This window comes from Cyprinus carpio, chromosome B21 (genome assembly GCF_018340385.1).
Source record: "Cyprinus carpio isolate SPL01 chromosome B21, ASM1834038v1, whole genome shotgun sequence".
Taxonomy (NCBI): domain Eukaryota; kingdom Metazoa; phylum Chordata; class Actinopteri; order Cypriniformes; family Cyprinidae; genus Cyprinus; species Cyprinus carpio.
Window position 1 is genome coordinate 10,591,724 of NC_056617.1, and position 17,234 is coordinate 10,608,957.

General features: G+C 37.9%; 1 protein-coding gene across 4 annotated transcripts; it reads left to right on the forward strand.

The window, feature by feature from the left end:
* Positions 1-1,015: 1,015 nt before the first annotated feature.
* Positions 1,016-16,718, forward strand: LOC109045700 (alpha-methylacyl-CoA racemase-like). Of its 4 annotated transcripts, none has more exons than XM_042748097.1 (6): positions 1,016-1,132; positions 1,469-1,739; positions 2,319-2,462; positions 6,116-6,276; positions 14,196-14,382; positions 15,668-16,718. In XM_042748097.1, the coding sequence occupies exons 2-6, from the start codon at positions 1,493-1,495 to the stop codon at positions 16,075-16,077; spliced, it is 1,149 nt and encodes a 382-aa protein (XP_042604031.1). In that variant the 5' UTR covers positions 1,016-1,132; positions 1,469-1,492; the 3' UTR covers positions 16,078-16,718. The 4 variants fall into 4 exon arrangements, with proteins under 4 accessions (XP_042604031.1, XP_042604030.1, XP_042604033.1 ...); XM_042748096.1 differs by having other exon boundaries at positions 1,057-1,132; positions 1,485-1,739; XM_042748099.1 differs by lacking the exon at positions 1,016-1,132 and adding an exon at positions 1,148-1,331 and having other exon boundaries at positions 1,485-1,739.
* Positions 16,719-17,234: the final 516 nt, after the last annotated feature.

Sequence of the window (17,234 nt, forward strand, 5' to 3'; positions counted from 1 at the left end):
CTGGCTCTGCTGCAAAGACTCTTTAATTTATGCCACTGGGGAATATAAAACAAATGCAGTTCTAAGTCATTGGGATTTGTATATAACCCAAGGTAATGTAAATGAGTGTTGAAAATGTGCCACTGAAAGTATTTTTCCTTGAGTCAAGGTCAGAGAGTGTTTACAAAACATAAACCATTCAAAACATCTCTAGAATTGTAATCTCTGAAACTCTGTATATTCAGTATTATGAGCTGTGTGTCTTTTCCACTACTGATTTGATTAATGAATTGATATATTGTGCCGGACTGCTATTGTGAGAAGCCCATGGTGTCAACTCATGCATGAATGTAGCACAGTGTTGGGAAAACATTTTCCTGTCAGTTCAAATCTGGCTTACAAGTATCATTTATTTATGGAATGGTTTTAAATCTGATCTTGTTTGTCACTTTAGCGCCTTTTGAATTATTCATTCCTGACTGACTAGAATATCTGGGAACTGTATTAAGGCGTGACATATTTTTGAAGGATCAATCCTTCATTTTCAGAGCTGAATATGAAATACAAAGTGAAATAGAAAGATTAAAGAAAATAAATTATGAAATAAAAAGCCATATCATTCATTGCACCGTGTCATGTACACATACTGAATATCTAAATGCATTACCCACTGAGACAGACTATAATGGTGGTGAGAAATGGAGTGCTCATAAATCATTATCACCTGTAGTTACATTTACACTTCAGCAGACCCATTCTTAAAAAATAAAAAGGAAACAGTCCCTAATTTGTCTCTTTTTCTCTTGTCTTTTGATTTCTAAGCAAAATGTGAAATAGTTTTATTTAAATCCAGAACCAAACAAATGGAAATGGATGAATGTGCCTTCATAATGTCCCTCTTGATGAGTAGAATAGCCAATCACACAATGGAAAAGTCACAAAAAGATTTTTATTAATTGACTCTATCCTTAATGCTTATTTGTCGGTTATACAATTTATAATTTTAAATTCATATTATATTAAATTTATATGTTTATTAAAAGAGAGAGAAAGGGAGAGAGAGCGATCATAAAAACTACAACATCCACAATCCTGTGCGCATACGTCACAAACACGCGCCGAGCCGCTTGGTTCGAAGTGCAAAATTTAAAAGGTATGTAGTGTGTGTTTTGTTGCAAAGTCATGACTCCTACTGTTTTATCAGGTGTTGTTTGCTCAGAGGTGTTTTGGACAGAACACATAAATAACGAATTGTTGTTATTTAGAGATACTGATCGTTTATCGGTTTAATAATAAGTTTGGAATGGACAGCTGGAGTGAACTGTGACCTAAATAACTGTCATATGTTTGTGGTTGGTGCTTTATTAATATCTTTTTTTTTTTTTTTTTCTCGAGCATCGCACATTGTGTAATGTAATGTGTTTCCATCACTCCTACACTACTTAATAATTTGAAATATATATTTTTTTTTTCACTTGGAATATTTCAGGTTTATTTGTGAACAGGTTGCATCATGGCTCTGGCAGGAGTGCGTGTAATAGAGCTCGCAGGGCTGGCCCCTGCGCCCTTCTGCGGGATGATACTGGCGGACTTCGGTGCAAGAGTGATCCGGGTAGATCGGACAAAGGTGGCAATGACTGTAGATACTCAAGCAAGAGGCAAACAATCAGTGGCCTTGAATCTGAAGAACCCCAAAGGTGTCGCTGTTTTGAAAAGACTGTGTGTCCAGTCAGATGTGGTTCTGGAGCCCTATCGTAAAGGTAAGTGTCTTCTTTTAAAAAGCAAACATGACTCCACATTCGCATGCTTAAATCTCATAATATTCTATTAGCTAGCTAGCAGGTGTAATTTATTGCTTATGTGTCAGGAAGATAATGTAGTATCTTCCTGACACAATATTAACATTTTTTAATAACTGCTGTTTGTGATATAAGTACTATTAAAAAATAATATTAAATATATTAATTTTTATTTTGTATTTGTCTAGTTCTTCTAATAGTGAATTATGTTGCCTCTGCGAATCTTAATTATTATGGCAATTCTAATAAACAGTAATTACACAAGATGGCACAGTGTGTTCTGACACAATTAGATCTTTGTTTTCAAATTAATTATTTTTTTAAACAATTACCCTCTGTCCATATTGTGCATTTTGGCTAAATAATTTTAGTTGTTTTATTGAAAGCATTGTTAATTAATGGGGGGAAATATAATTTTGAATAATTATAACAAGAATAATTTTGCTACAGTATAACCTCTGGTCCTCTAAATTAAAATTTATTTACCTCCAGTGCTTTTTTACTTTCATGCTGCATTATTTTATTTCTCTGGTATAATTGGTGTTATGGAAAAGATGGGATTAGGTCCTGAAGATTTACTAAAAGAGAACCCGCGCCTGATTTACGCACGACTCACCGGCTACGGTCAAAGCGGATCCTACGCCAAGGGTGCCGGGCATGACATCAACTACCTGGCCATGTCAGGTAAAGACCAACATTTAACAGGTGCAGAGGAGCTAGCTAATAAGCTTTCCCAGAATGCCTTTAGGCACAGTTGATCTAAAGCAGAGTACATTGCAGAGATCGAGCTATGTGGAGTTCAAAATATCTTTGGTGGAAAAGTTTTCTTACACTTTTCGAACAATCAGAATCAGAAAGAGCTTTATTGCCAAGTATGCTTGCGCATACAAGGAATTTGTTTTAGTGACATAAGCTTCCAGTACACAGAGACAACAAACACAGACAAAAAACTAAAGCAAAAGACAAATATTGAAAAATAAATAAACTGTATGAACAGTTGTTCTATAGATGATAATGGAGTAGAATAGAGTGAGATGCAGAGATGTACTTGGATGGAGGGGTAACAAATAAATATAAGGATATTGCACATTTTTATTGCATAAGTGGGGAACATTAAACTGTTCATGAGGGAGATTGCCTGGGGGAAGAAACTGTTCTTGTGCCTGTCTGTCCTGGTATTTGCGGCTCTGAAGCGCTGGCCAGATGGCAAAATTATGATTAAAAGCATCCAGAGTGATTTTCTGAGCTCTTTTCCTCACTCTGGATGTATACAGTTCTTGATGGGTGGGCAGGGTAGCACCAATAATCCTTTCAGCAGTCTGAACCATTCTCTGTAGTCTTCTGATGTCTGATTTTGTAGCTGAACCATACCAGACAGTTATTGGAGTACAAAGGACAGACTCAGTGTTGGCTGAGTAGAACTGTTTCAGCAGCTCCTGTGGCAGGTTAAAGGCCATGTTGCATGGTTAATTTTTCAACGAATTTGTGCAATTTGCTTGTTGGTAATGAACATTTAAACTGTTATCCATTGTATTTTATGTTGTTGGGTATCACAAAATGGAATAAAATACGAAAAAGTAGGTACTATCTTACAGCGGTTTGCAATGATTCTCCTTTCCCCCACAATGCATTGCATTGCGTCACATTGGGGAGAGAATTTACTAAAGCCCGCCTTGAGAGCGACTAGAGAGACGAGTAGTAGACGAGAGTATTCAGATAGCGCAGGTTATAGATAAATACATAGATAAAGATAGATAGACAGACAGATAGATCGATGGATAGATATCGACCAACAGCGACCAAACGCACTCACTTCCCTACGGCACCAGCTTTCCAACGCAGTTTCCACACAAGCACCAGCCAAACATAGCGACAGACACGCGGCTACGTTTGCAACAACATTTTCACCGGAGGAAGAGATAAACGCTTAGAAACGCCCATATAGCTAGCATGATGCCTTCTATTTCTAGATGACAAAGACAAAGTTTACCAGTACGACACTATGACAAAGGTTACTGTAGGGCTGGACAATATATCGAACGATATGAACATGTGCATCTCGTCAGTAAAGCCGGTTCCATGATTAGCGGATAATCCCCATCACCTGCTTTCAAATGGAGCTGCATTTAATACACAGAGCCGTAGTTCACTGAGAAGCTACGCTATATCGAGTTCATTAGTGAAGATGAATCGCCTTTGATAATGAACTCAATATAGCGTAGCTTGTCAATAAACTACGGCTCTGTGTATTAAATGCAGCTCCATTTGAAAGCAGGTGATGGGGATTTACCGCTCATCATGGAACCGGCTTTACTGACGAGATGCACATGGTCATATCGTTCGATATATTGTCCAGCCCTAAGTTACTGGTACTTATCTGAACTAACGTCATGATCACTGCCACTAGATATAAAGAAAAGGTTTATTTTTCACTCGGTGCTATCCAATGACAGTAAAAAAAAAAAAAAAAAAAAAAAATATATAAAAAATATATATATATATATATATATGTGTGTGTGTGTGTGTGTGTCGTTATTGTGCACTGCTGCTCGTAGACTAGCTCCAGTGCTCATTGCTGCATTGCTAAATGATAGCAACTCACCAGGACACTTCACCAACTCTCCACTCATTCTCCTCGGACCATGCATTTAATTGGCTTTGACGGCCATCAGTTCTTGGCAATTCCTCATTTGCTCTCTCACATCTGGCTGGTTCAAAGTTATAGGGCTGCGGGCCATCATACATGTTGGCTCTTGCCACCTCTTCCTCATCCCAGTTTTTATCGCAACGTTACAATGTCCAAAAATCATTTTTTCAACATGTACCACTTGCATAAACACTGCGTCCGTAGGCAGTATTATCCGTAGGGGCTGTCATTGTTGTTTCGCGTCCTGTGTGACGTCGGAACTCGGAGTACATTGATCTAGTACGAGTTCACGGGTGGGAAGTCACGGGTTTGACTGCCGTTCCAGTGCACTTTCACGGGTTTAAGGTTGGAAAAACATGGGTTACGGGTTGCCTGGAACGCGCATCATACTAGGCTGAGGCTACCTTTCCTCCACTTCTCCCTAATGTGACGTCATCACCGAATTGAGTAAAAAAACCTGTTAATACCAAAAACGTAAAAAACTGGTCTTTAAGGCCATATTTGAGACATTTTAAAAATGATATACATATCTTGAGTGATTTATGTACCCATTAATCGACAGTGGTGGTTAACCTGCAACATGGGCTTTAAACTTCCTAGCTGCCCAAGGAAGTACAACCTTCGTTGGGCCTTTTTAACAATGGAGTCAATGATTTGTCCCATTCAGGTCCTGAGAGATGGTGGTTCCCAGGAAGCTGAATGACTCCACTGTGCTGTCTATGATGGTGAGTGAGGGGAGTGCAGGGGGCTTTCTCCTGAAAGTCCACTATCATCTCCACTGTTTTGAGAGTGTTCAGCTCCAGGTTGTTAAGACTGCACCAGACAGCCAGCTGCTCAACCTCTTGTCTGTAAGCAGACTCATCACCGTCCTGGATGAGGCTGATGACTGTAGTGTCGTCTGCAAACTTCAGGAGCTTGACAGAGGGGTCTTTTGAGGTGCAGTCGTTGGTGTACAGGGAGAAGTACACATCCCTGAGGGGCACCAGTGTTGGTGGAGCGGCTGTTTAACATGAATTTCCCCAGTCTCACTAGCTGTTGCCTATCTGTCAGAAAGCTGGTGATCCACTGAAAAATTGAGCTGGGAACAGAGCGCTGGGTCAGTTTGGTCTGGAGGGCTGTTGGGATGAGTCCCTCACACTGAGTCGTGACTGCAAACCAGCACTTGTCACGTCGCAGACTGAAACCCTATGAAGCAGTTTGGATCTGTGGTGCCATTAATTAAAAGAATTTCAATGGAATTTCAAGTCTGAGTTGAGAAGGTCGGGACTGGCCCAACATAATGGGAGCGTTTTTCAAGTTTGATTGCATTTTTCAGGCCTTTTTTATTGATTTGCTTTGACCTTTTATGTGCTAACAGAACAATACACACTTGTAAAGTAATTATTTTTTTATGACATTGGCCTTCGCTCAGTCTGTGTGAGTTAAATCCCATTTATTTAATGGCTTCACTTACAATAATGCCCATTGTTCTTTTGTTTTTGTTCATTTGCTACACTTTTCTTAGCACCACTTAACAGGCAATACTATTTAAACCAGTTTAAAAGCCAAGAGGATGGAAACACATGCAAGTGGCTTAATTGGTGATATTTTTTGCTGACCTTTAACTGTGATTTAAGAAAAAACTGTTACAGTAAATATTTAGCTATTCTTCAGTTCTCAGGATGTCCCTGTCTCTCTCTGTTTTTAATAGGGTTGCTGTCCATGCTGGGCCGTAGCTCAGAGAAACCCTACGCTCCATTGAATTTGGTGGCAGACTTTGCTGGAGGGGGTCTTATGTGTGCATTTGGGATTGTGTTGGCTCTCCTGGAAAGAAGCAGGTCAGGACAAGGCCAGATCATTGATGCCAGCATGGTGAGATACAGCACCTCATCTTAAAATAGGTTCCGACTGACAAATTGTTATTAACTTCTCTTTGAAATACCAGTAGAACAATTTTCTGTACAGAAAAACCTGGATTTTACTGGATTTTACTGATGCTGTACCTGGTTTCATCTGGATTTTACAATAATTGCTTGGTTTTTCCTTTCAAGTTGCTTATATTGGCACTATCTGTTTTCAACAACACCGCTACTGTTGAGTACTATTGTGAGTACTGTTAGAGTGGTTGTTTTCCAAGTAAGGATGACCCGTTTAGTAAGGAATTGCAAATATTGTGGTCAAGCCCATTCTCCATTGGGTCCTTGTGAGCCTAAATGTTCCTCCAAATCAATGTACTGTAATTCACTTTGAAAAGAAAAATAAACTAAACTGTTTAGCTGTTTATTCACAAATATTAAGCATTTGAATTTGGACCTGTGGTTGAAACTATGAAATATTTGGTTGCAAAGCTCATCATTAATGCTTGCTAATTAATGAAGTATGAAAACTAGCACCGCTGAGGAGTAGGTCACTCAAGAATTAGAAATTGAAATATTGATGACATTTCACAGCTCGCTGAGATTCTAATGCTTCATTGGTCTCCCTTATATTTTGAATCATTATTAAAATGTTTTAATTATAATAAAAAATCACCATAGTGGTTGATTATAAACCCTCACAGACTTACCTTTCCTACTGTTAATTATATATTTGTAAAAATGACATGCTTGTATTATTAGCATCTGACATTTTCTAAAGGAAAGTGTTTGCTCAAGAGCCTGTATTGTGTTCTTGGAGCACTTCCATGGTGAGAGAGTCTATTTGGCTTGTCTACATCTACCAGAGATCAGCAAGAGAATCGTATGATGTAGCTTCTAAAAAAAAAATGAGTCAGTATAAAGTTAACATAAAATGAGAAAGGGAAAATAAAGAAAAAAAGGACAACTCAATTCAAGTTTATTCGCATAACACTCAGCTTTACAGAAAATGATTGTTTACATTTTTTTTTCAGTTAGGAAGCATTCTGTTGTTAGGCAGTGAGTGCATCAAAGTAATGTCCTTATGGTACTAATATACAGCTGTAATATAATATATACATGTTATGTGGTTAAAGTCATATATTCAGTTAAGCAGATGCAACAAACTTGCTAGGCAGCAATTACAACTTGTGCTTATAATGATGAATGTTTGACAGTTTTATGCATTGATTTATAGTTGGCATCAATCTGAAGTCTTTGCAGAGTGATTTAACAAGCGAAGTAATAATAAAAGAGTATTGTCATATTTATTACACACAGTGCCTTGTGAAAGTGTTCATAACCCTTCATTTTTTTCATGTTTTATGTTGCAGCCTTACATTAAACTGCTTTAAATGACTTTTTTTCCCACATCAATCTACACTCCATACACCATAATGAGAAAGCACAAAACAGATCAGTGACAACTGTGCAAATTTATTAAAAATAAATACATTGCATAAGTATTCATACCCTTAACTACTTATTTGAAGCATCTTTAATGCCTCAAGTCTTTTTGGGTATGATGCAACAAGTTTTGCACATGTGTATTTGGCAAATATGTGCCATTCTTCTCCTCACCTCTCAAGCTCTGTCAGCTTCTCCAGAAATGTTTGATTGGGTTTAAGCTCAGGCTCTGGCTGGGCCACTCAAGGACATACACAGAGTTCTCTATAAGCCACTCTTGGTGCATGCTTAGGGTCATTGTCCACGTTGGAAGGTGAACCTTCTGCCCAGTCTGAAGTTCTGAATGCTCTGAACTAGGTTTTCATTAAGGATATCTCTATATTTTGCTGTGTTGAGCTTTCCTTCTACTCTGACGAGTCCCTCAGTCCCTGCCGCTGAGAAACAGCCCCACAGCATGAAACTGCTACCACCACACTTTACTGTTGGCATGCTAATGTGCAGGTAATGATCAGTGCCTGGTTTCCTCCATACATGATTCTTGGAATTGAGGTTTATCAGATCAGAGGATCTTGTTTCTCACAATCTGAGAGTTCTTTAGGTGTCTCCAGTCTAATTAAGGCCCTTCTCCAATATTTGCTTACTTTGGCCAGGAGGCCAGCTCTAGGGAGAGTCCTGATTGTTCCAAATCTCTTCCGTTATGTATAATGTAGGCTACATGCTTTTGTGAACCTTCAATGCAGCGGATTTTTTTTTCTGAACTCTTCCATGGATGTGTGGCTTAATGTAGTGCTGTTTCTGAGCTTTACAGGCAGTTCTTTTGACCTCAGGGCTTGGTTTTTGCTGTGATATGCATTTTCAGCTGTTAGACCTTTTATTGAGAGGTGTGTGCCTTTCCAAATCATACTCATTCAATTGAATTTTTTCACAGATTAACTCCATTTGAAGTGTAATTACATCTACGAGCAATATGAATGCTCCTGAGCTAAATTTCAAGTGTCCAAGATAGGGTATGAATGCTTATGCAATGGAATCTTTTCAGTTTTTTATTTCTAATAAATTTGTTACAAACCTGTTTTGTGCTTTTGTCATAATGGTGTATGGAGTGTAGATTGTTGTGGGAAAAAAAAGTAATTTAAAGCTGTTTAACAGAATCATTTAAAGTAGTTTAGTGTGAGAAAGCTGAATGTGTGTGGTTTATTTTTATGTGTGGTGTATACTTAATTTGATGTGTATAATTATATTTAATAATTATAATATTTTTCTTTTCATATTATTAATTGCTGTAGTGAGTAATTTCCTTTTGTGTTGAATCATCCAGCACACATAAAGTCTAGTTCACACTTGCTGTGTTAAATCTGTGTGTTAACCCTGTTGGTCTTTGTTGAAGCAATTGGGGAAAAAAGCAGTTTAAGGTTTGCTGGCATATTGGTCAGTTCTTTTTAATGCCCTGTTTTTTTTCATGCTGCACTAGGTTTTCACACAGACTGAAGTAGTTTAAGGCTTTGGTTCTTTTAATTTTGATGACATTTAACAAAAACCCACCAATCCAATACCAATTAGCTAATCAACTCAAAACACCTGCAAAGGTTTCCTGAGCCTTCAAAATGGTCTCTCAGTTTGGTTCACTAGGCTACACAATCATGGGGAAGACTGCTGATCTGACAGTTGTCCAGAAGACAATCATTGACACCCTTCACAAGGAGGGTAAACCACAAACATTCATTGCTAAAGAAGCTGGCTGTTCTCAGAGTGCTGTATCCAAGCATGTTAACAGTAAGTTGAGTGGAAGAAAAAAGTGCGGAAGAAAAAGATGCACAACCAACCGAGAGAACCGCAGCCTTATGAGGATTGTCAACCAATATCGATTAGAGAATTTGAGTGAACTTCACAAGGAATGGACTGAAGCTGGGGTCAAGGCATCAAGAGCCACCACACACAGACGTGTCAAGGAATTTGGCTACAATTGTTGTATTACTCTTGTTAAGCGACCCTGAGGCGTCTTACCTGGGCTAAGGAGAAGAAGAATTTGACTGTTGCCCAGTGGTCCAAAGTCCTCTTTTCAGATGAGAGCAAGTTTTGTATTTCATTTGGAAACCAAGGTCCTATAGTCTGGAGGAAGGGTGGAGAAGTTCATAGCCCAAGTTGCTTGAAGTCCAGTGTTAAGTTTCCACAGTCTGTGATGATTTGGGGTGCAATGTCACCTGCTGGTGTTGGTCCATTGTGTTTTTTGAAAACCAAAGTCACTGCACCTGTTTACCAAGAAATTTTGGAGCACTTCATGCTTCCTTCTGCTGACCAGCTTTTTTTTTTTTTTTTTTATATATAAACATGTATTTATTGAATTTTAACAGTTTACAAAAACATATAACAGTCAAACTATAACATAATCCACTTCCCCCACCCCAAAGGAAAAAAAAAACTGGGTAATGACATTTATATAATCATACACAGCTTAGGAGGTATCAATAGTTAGGGACATATCGCCTTCAAGTGTCCAGAGTTTCCTCGACTTCACAGTTCTCCAAGAATGCAAGAAAGGGATTCCAAATCTCTTTGAATTCGGCTGATTTCTTTTTCATTGTGTGTGTTAACTTTTCAAGGATAAGGCATGCTGATAGTTCTTTCAGCCAGCGACCAACAGAAGGGCTCTTGACATCTTTCCAGCAGACAGAAATCAAGCGTCTAGCTTGTACTAAACATAAGTCTGTAATTTTCTTCTCTTTGCGGTTTAACATACAGTCCTTTGGATACAAATTAAGAATGCAAAGTGCAGGATTGTCAGGCACTGGATTTAAGGTCATCTTAGAAATACATTTTATAACTTCATTCCAGAACTTTCGTATCTCTGAGCAGTCCCACAGACAATGAAATAAGGTGCCCTTTTCGACATTACATTTCACACAGATATCAGGAATATTAGGATTCATCTTATTCAGTCTTTCTGGAGTAACATTAGTCCTCATAATCCAGTTATATTGAATCAGTTTGAGATGGGTATTTATTGTTAAAAGTTATGCTCTAGAACACACCTCTCTCCAGTCCTCCTCTAAAATATATCTGTTTGTAAGACATTCATCCATTGAGTTCTCTTATGCTCAGTAGAGTCTTTATGGTTTTCCACCAGGATCTTAGAGTAAAGATATCTGACCCTTGCCAGTACAATTATTCACAGCTAGATTTTCTAACATGGACAAGCGGGGGTTGTATATAGGAATGTGTCTGTGCATAAACAAAACTCCTTAACTGTAAATATTTAAATAAGTGCATCCGAGGTATATCATATTCATTTCTAAGTTCCTCAAATGAAGCTAGTTTACTTTCCTTATATAGATCCATTACTTTACAGATGCCCTTTGTTGCCCACATTTTAAAACCTTGGTCTTTTTTCCAGGAGAAAAGTTATCATTTCCCCATATTGGTGAGAAGCCTTAAAACAAAGTAGATTCGCCAAGAAATGACTGTACATTGTGCCAGACATTAATTGTGTTTCTCACAAAGGGGTTATCAGTTAGCCGCTTCAGTTTTTTGACAGATGCAGAGTATAAATAAGTGTCAAGTCGCTGGCCCTTAGTACAGATACTTTCAATTTGCACCCATGGTAAGTAAGGTTCAGGTGAAAACCAGTACATTGCAACTCTAATTTGAGCAGCCCAAAAGTACCATTGTAAATTGGGTAATTGTAACCCTCCTCTCTCATACGGCAGGTAAAGAAGTGACAGTTTTAACCTTGACCTCGTGTTATTCCAAATAAACTTAGTAAATAGTTGCTTCATTTTGGAGAAGAACTGTGGCGGCGGGGGTAAAGGAATGGATTGAAATAGGTATAAAAACTTTGGCAGTATATTCATCTTGATTATATTTATACGCCCTAAAAGGGAGAATGGCATTGATGACCAGCTATTCATGGATTCATTTACTGTAGAAATCATAGGATCATAGTTACAGGATACTAAATCTTTAATGGATGGGGTAATGGTGATACCGTCCGAGATATTTAAATCCATTTACTGCATTGTTGAAAGGGTGTCCTGACCAGCTTTTTAAAGATGCTGATTTCATTTTCCAGCAGGATTTGGCACCTCCCCACACTGCCAAAAGCACCAAAAGTTGGTTAAATGACCATGGTGTTGGTGTGCTTGACTGGCCAGCAAACTCACCAGACCTGAACCCCATAGAGAATCTATGGGGTATTGTCAAGAGGAAAATGAGAAACAAGAGACAAAAAAATGCAGATGAGCTGAAGGCCACTGTCAAAGAAACCTGGGCTTCCATACCACCTCAGCAGTGCCACAAACTGATCACCTCCATGCCACGCCGAATTGAGGCAGTAATTAAAGCAAAGAGAGCCCCTACCAAGTATTGAGTACATGTACAGTAAATGAACATACTTTCCAGAAGGCCAACAATTCACTAAAAATGTTTTTCTTATTGGTCTTATGAAGTATTCTAATTTGTTGAGATAGTGAATTGGTGGGTTTTTGTTAAATGTGAGCCAAAATCATCACAATTAAAAGAACCAAAGACTTAAACTACTTCAGTCTGAGTGCACTGAATTTATTTAATACACAAGTTTCACAATTTGAGTTGAATTACTGAAATAAATGAACTTTTCCACAACATTCTAGTTTATTGAGATGCAACTGTTTGTGAAAAACCAATATTGAAGCATCTCTCACATTAGAGATTCAGACCTGGAGCAGAGCTGCAGTGCTAGAGGAGAGTTTAGCCGTGTGTGCTCCAAGCTAATGTCAGTGTGGGCAGGAGCTGTGGTAATGATGATTAGACGTTTGCCTGTTAGGCAGTAAAGATATCTGAAGCACGCTCCCGTGAGTGTCACCTTGCCGCTTTCTGATAAAACCTGTCGTTTGATACTGACAGCCGCTTTTAGCGACGTCAGTGTTATTAACCCACAAGGCAGGCAAATAGGTTTCCACTTGCATGCCAATTTAGATGTATTATACCCTTGAAATTTTATGCTGTTGAAGTTTTTAATTTAAATACTTATTAGAAATTTAAGAGGTGACCTGGGTGTTTTATTAGCATTTCACAATTATTATTGACCACTGTCGTCTTCACATTTACATCCAAACAAATGAGCCGTAATAAACATTATACATTACCTCATTATATTTATAGAACTATAGTTAAACATTCCACTTTGAGGTCTTTTTCTGAATGATATGAAAGGTGGATGTATGAAAAAATAGTTTTTTTGAGGCATGTCATGATAACACATTCAGTATTAGGACAAGTGACAGGCGTCTTCTGGGAGAGTGGCTTCTTGGTGGTCAGGCCAATCGAATGCACAAATAGAAACCCAGATTGTCAACATCTCTTTGAAGGATGGGTTAACTGGGAAATATATGAAGTATATCCACATTAAAGGTAATTTTGAAAGGTCACAGTCTTTGAAATGCATGTATATTTATTTTTATGCTTCAATCTGGAGGATTTGACCTACAAACATTTCTTTTCATCCGTGAAAATGTTTCTGGAACACTTGCTACTGACCCTTTAACCTCAGCCTTGAAGCCAAATTTTTCATTCATAACTGATTCAGTTCAAGATCTAAGTGCCATAATTCTTTAAAGGGGGTCATGTCATACATATTTAACATAAGTCTACTTATGCTAGTGAGTTTATTTGAGCAAGACAGTCACATTCTAATTTTTCACCCTTTCTCTATAAGTAAACAGCCTGTTTTTGTTTTTGTTTTTTTTTACTGCTGCCCCTTTGAGAAATGTCCTCATTGCATGTTATTAACTGCATGTATTGCTTCCTCTGCCAGTGCTCACACAACCTTTCAGAGTTTATTATTGTGTCAAACATAGTTTTTGCCTTCCCCATCCTTTAATAACAGCCATTGTGAAGACTGCACAGTATAACATTGTGCCTGGTTCATAAAATCAGTGCTGAAATATGCCACACAAACTCTGTAAATCAGACTGAAAGATCAGGGACCTTGTTAAAAATAAATGTAATCCATTTTTCATAAGCATGGACAGACATTTACTTGATGAATTCAGTACATCGCTGCATAATTAACTCCGTTTTTGATGTTTAGTTTAGATAAATGCTCTTTTTATCTCAAGGTTACATTATGTTTTCATAGGACATCGAGCTTTGTTATGCATAAAAGATCAAAGACATTTTGATTACTTATGATATGGCTGCTTTTGAGTCGTGCTGTGCCATGATGTGGAAATCAAACTCCTGCAAACCTCTACAGAACTGCAGGCTGTTTCACTGTGGTGTGCTTGTATTACAAAGTTGCTTAAATCTTCCCCTGCCATACCACATTTCTATCTTGTTCAGTGCATTTATGTATGTAAACGTATGTGATTATGAATTTGTACAACTCCAGCTACCCCTAATGAGGATGTAGCCCTGCTTATTGGCAAGCACCCTGTTGCTTTATACTAAATATTCAGCATGACAGAATTGTGGCCAATAGTGGGTTAAATGAGTGATGCTTGTATTTATGTGTAGGTTGAAGGTGCAGCATATGTTGGCTCCTTCATGTGGAAGTCCCGTAGCCTCGGCCTGTGGAATCGTCCACGTGGGGAAAACTTGCTGGATAGTGGCGCTCCGTTCTATGACACATACCGTACGTCTGATGGAAAGTACATGGCAGTGGGAGCGATTGAGCCTCAGTTCTATCAACAGCTTATTCAAGGTTAGTGTATTATATTTCTTCTTAATAAGGTCCTGTAGTGTCATCTTCTGAATATAGTGGATGTTCTCATGGTGTGAATTGCTATGAATGCTTGCTGTCTCATTCAGAATAGTTGTCTGAGGACATTTTGTTTTTTGTTAATGGAAAAATCTGAAGTATTTACAGGTAGCTACACAAACACCTGAAAATCCACTCTTTTTTTCATTCGTAAAAATATTATCAGTCACCATAGATGTTTTCAAAAATCCCTTATTTTAATCTTTGATCATCTTAATTCAAGACAATATGCTTACTCTTTATTTGAAATATGGTTACTAAAGTTGATCTTGATGTGGAAAATGCATCTTAAAAAAACATGCAGTTTTTTGAAAGGAAAAATAATGTGCAAATATTAAAATTAAATCTAAAAATGATTTTTCATTAATTTTGTTTCCTATTCTTTTTAATTATATATTCTGTTATTTTTGCATTGTGATCTTTTTATTTCAGTTCTCATTTTTGTTCATTTCATTTTCTTATTGTATCTTATGTATATTGTATGTATGTGTGTGTGTGTGTGTGTGTGTGTATTCTCATTTTTGCATTTTAAGTTCTTTTTATTTTTTATCTTGTCTTTTTATATTCTTGTTCTTTTTAATTATATTTATTCTCCTATTTTTGCATTTAATGGTGTTAATACTTATATTGCTATTCTCATATTTTTGCACTCTTCTGTTTTTTTGCATTTTTTGTTTTCTTTATCTATTAAATATTTATTCTTTTATTTATGCATTTTATTTTCTTAGTTTACATATTTATATAATTATACAATGTTATTTTCTCATTCCTTTATTTCTCTGAACACAGCACACAATGCACATCTATACATCTAGCTGCTTTTAATTCACCTGAAATAAACCTGAATGGCATCTGAGTACAATAAACCACAAGATTCTCAGGGTCACATTGTTCTGTCTACATGGTTGTCGATTTTTGCACAGACATGCAAAGATTAGGGAGAAATCACAGGATGCTTTATTAGTATGTGCATAGGGATTCACCCAACGTCCTGATGATCCAAGTGCTTAATCTTGCTTTGAAACCATAATAACTCTATTGCTATTCAAGTATGACCTTCAATAGAAGAATGTCTCCTTATAAGTCACCTGCTGTGGCCAGTGTATTGCCCTAATGGCTTCTGGATTCATAGTCCTTCATGATCTCTTTGATCTTTGTCCTCTATACTCCTTTATTGATTTCTTTTCTCTTTTTTTATCTCCCTCATCTAATTCTCTCTCACCTACAGGTTTGGGCTTATACGATGCTGACCTGCCCGCACAAATGAGTGTATCGGATTGGCCGGAGCTCAGGCAAACATTCACCCGGGTGTTTGCCAGCAAGACGCAGGAGCAGTGGAGTCGAGTCTTTGATGGGACAGATGCCTGTGTCACCCCTGTGCTGTCTTTGGATGAGGTACTCTCTCACCCCCACAACCAGGCACGGGGGTCATTCTTTAAGGACTCTCAGGGGGAAATTAGCCCTCGACCTGCGCCCGTTCTGTCCCGCTCCCCTGCGGAGCCCTGTCACTCCCGGGACCCCTTCATCGGAGAGCACACTCGCTCTGTGCTGAAGGAGTACGGGTTCAAGCAAGCACAAATAGAACAGCTCTTATCTGCCGGTATTGCAGAATGTAACGAAGCTAAAGCGCGTCTGTAAATCAAAGACTCTGACTGGAGAATCATTAAACTTTGTGGCCAATGATGCAGCGCGGGAATCTGAGCACTTGAACTCTTCTGTCTTGTTGAGTGAGTGTAAGAACAAAATTACTCTCCCTTGTGAATCACTGGGTGCTGCAGTGGAAGTGGACTAAATGATCCTGGGCTTTTAAGTAAAAATGTCCAAAAAAATTCAACTCTCATTTGTAATTGCTGCAGGAAAAGTCAAGTGGGATTTAATTAAAACCTATTGCAAATATTCTGTATTAATCTTAACATCCTTATTTTTTGTCAGCAACCGCATCATTCTTTCAACAAAGATATTTAACATTCACTTCTTTTTGTAAGACTGTTTTGAATTAATAATAGTAATGTTAAAGGGAATTTTATTTGTAGATGATTAAAGTGTACCACTTTTGGTTTTGAATTGAAATACTTGACTAAGAAGTGCCTTCAGCAAGAAGAGCTGAGTGTGAGTCATAGACTAATTAACTGAGTGAAATATTTGCCTTTGCCTAATTATTAGGGAGCGCTGATGACCTAAGATAACGATGTTAGGATAAAACCAATTAATGATTCAGCTTAAGATGAAGTTTTCTGTCATAATATCACTTGTTGTATAAAAGTGTAACACTTGGTGAACACCGTAGTGGTCTTTATTATGATACAGGTGGCCGTTTTGTGTGGCCTGTGTTTATTATAATTAATGGGGACAGTAAGGTTGTTGCTTAAGGCCAGTTCACACTTTACCAAAAGGCACAGACAAACAGCAACAGACACATTTGTCGGGTTTTGTTGGATCAGTGTGTTACCCCGTCTAGATCTCTTGGCATTGGTCGGCACTTATTTTTGCTGAGTGAACATAATGAACTGGCGTTTTTTGGGTCTTGGAATGTCTGAGAAGTGTTTCAATGTAATCTGGTGACCATCAGCATTGGCCCTGCGTCTGTTGGTGCGGTGTAATTTATGCTCATCAGGGCTATAATAAAAACAGTAATATTGTGAAATAGTAGTGTCATTTAAATGAACTGTAATCTGTTTAAAAGGGGTCATGAACTGAGAAACCAAAATTCCCTTGATCTTTTGACATATAAGAGGTCATTGTACTATAAAAACAGAACTCCGTGTCAGTGTCAGTGTCAGAACTCAAAACTTTCT

Excerpts from the sequence above, each read along its gene's own strand:
- LOC109045700 (XM_042748097.1), top strand. The coding sequence starts at position 1,493 with ATGGCTCTGGCAGGAGTGCGTGTAATAGAGCTCGCAGGGCTGGCCCCT. Across the intron at positions 6,277-14,195 it reads AGATCATTGATGCCAGCATG|GTTGAAGGTGCAGCATATGT; the intron begins GTGAGATACAGC and ends ATTTATGTGTAG. Across the intron at positions 14,383-15,667 it reads CTATCAACAGCTTATTCAAG|GTTTGGGCTTATACGATGCT; the intron begins GTTAGTGTATTA and ends TCTCACCTACAG.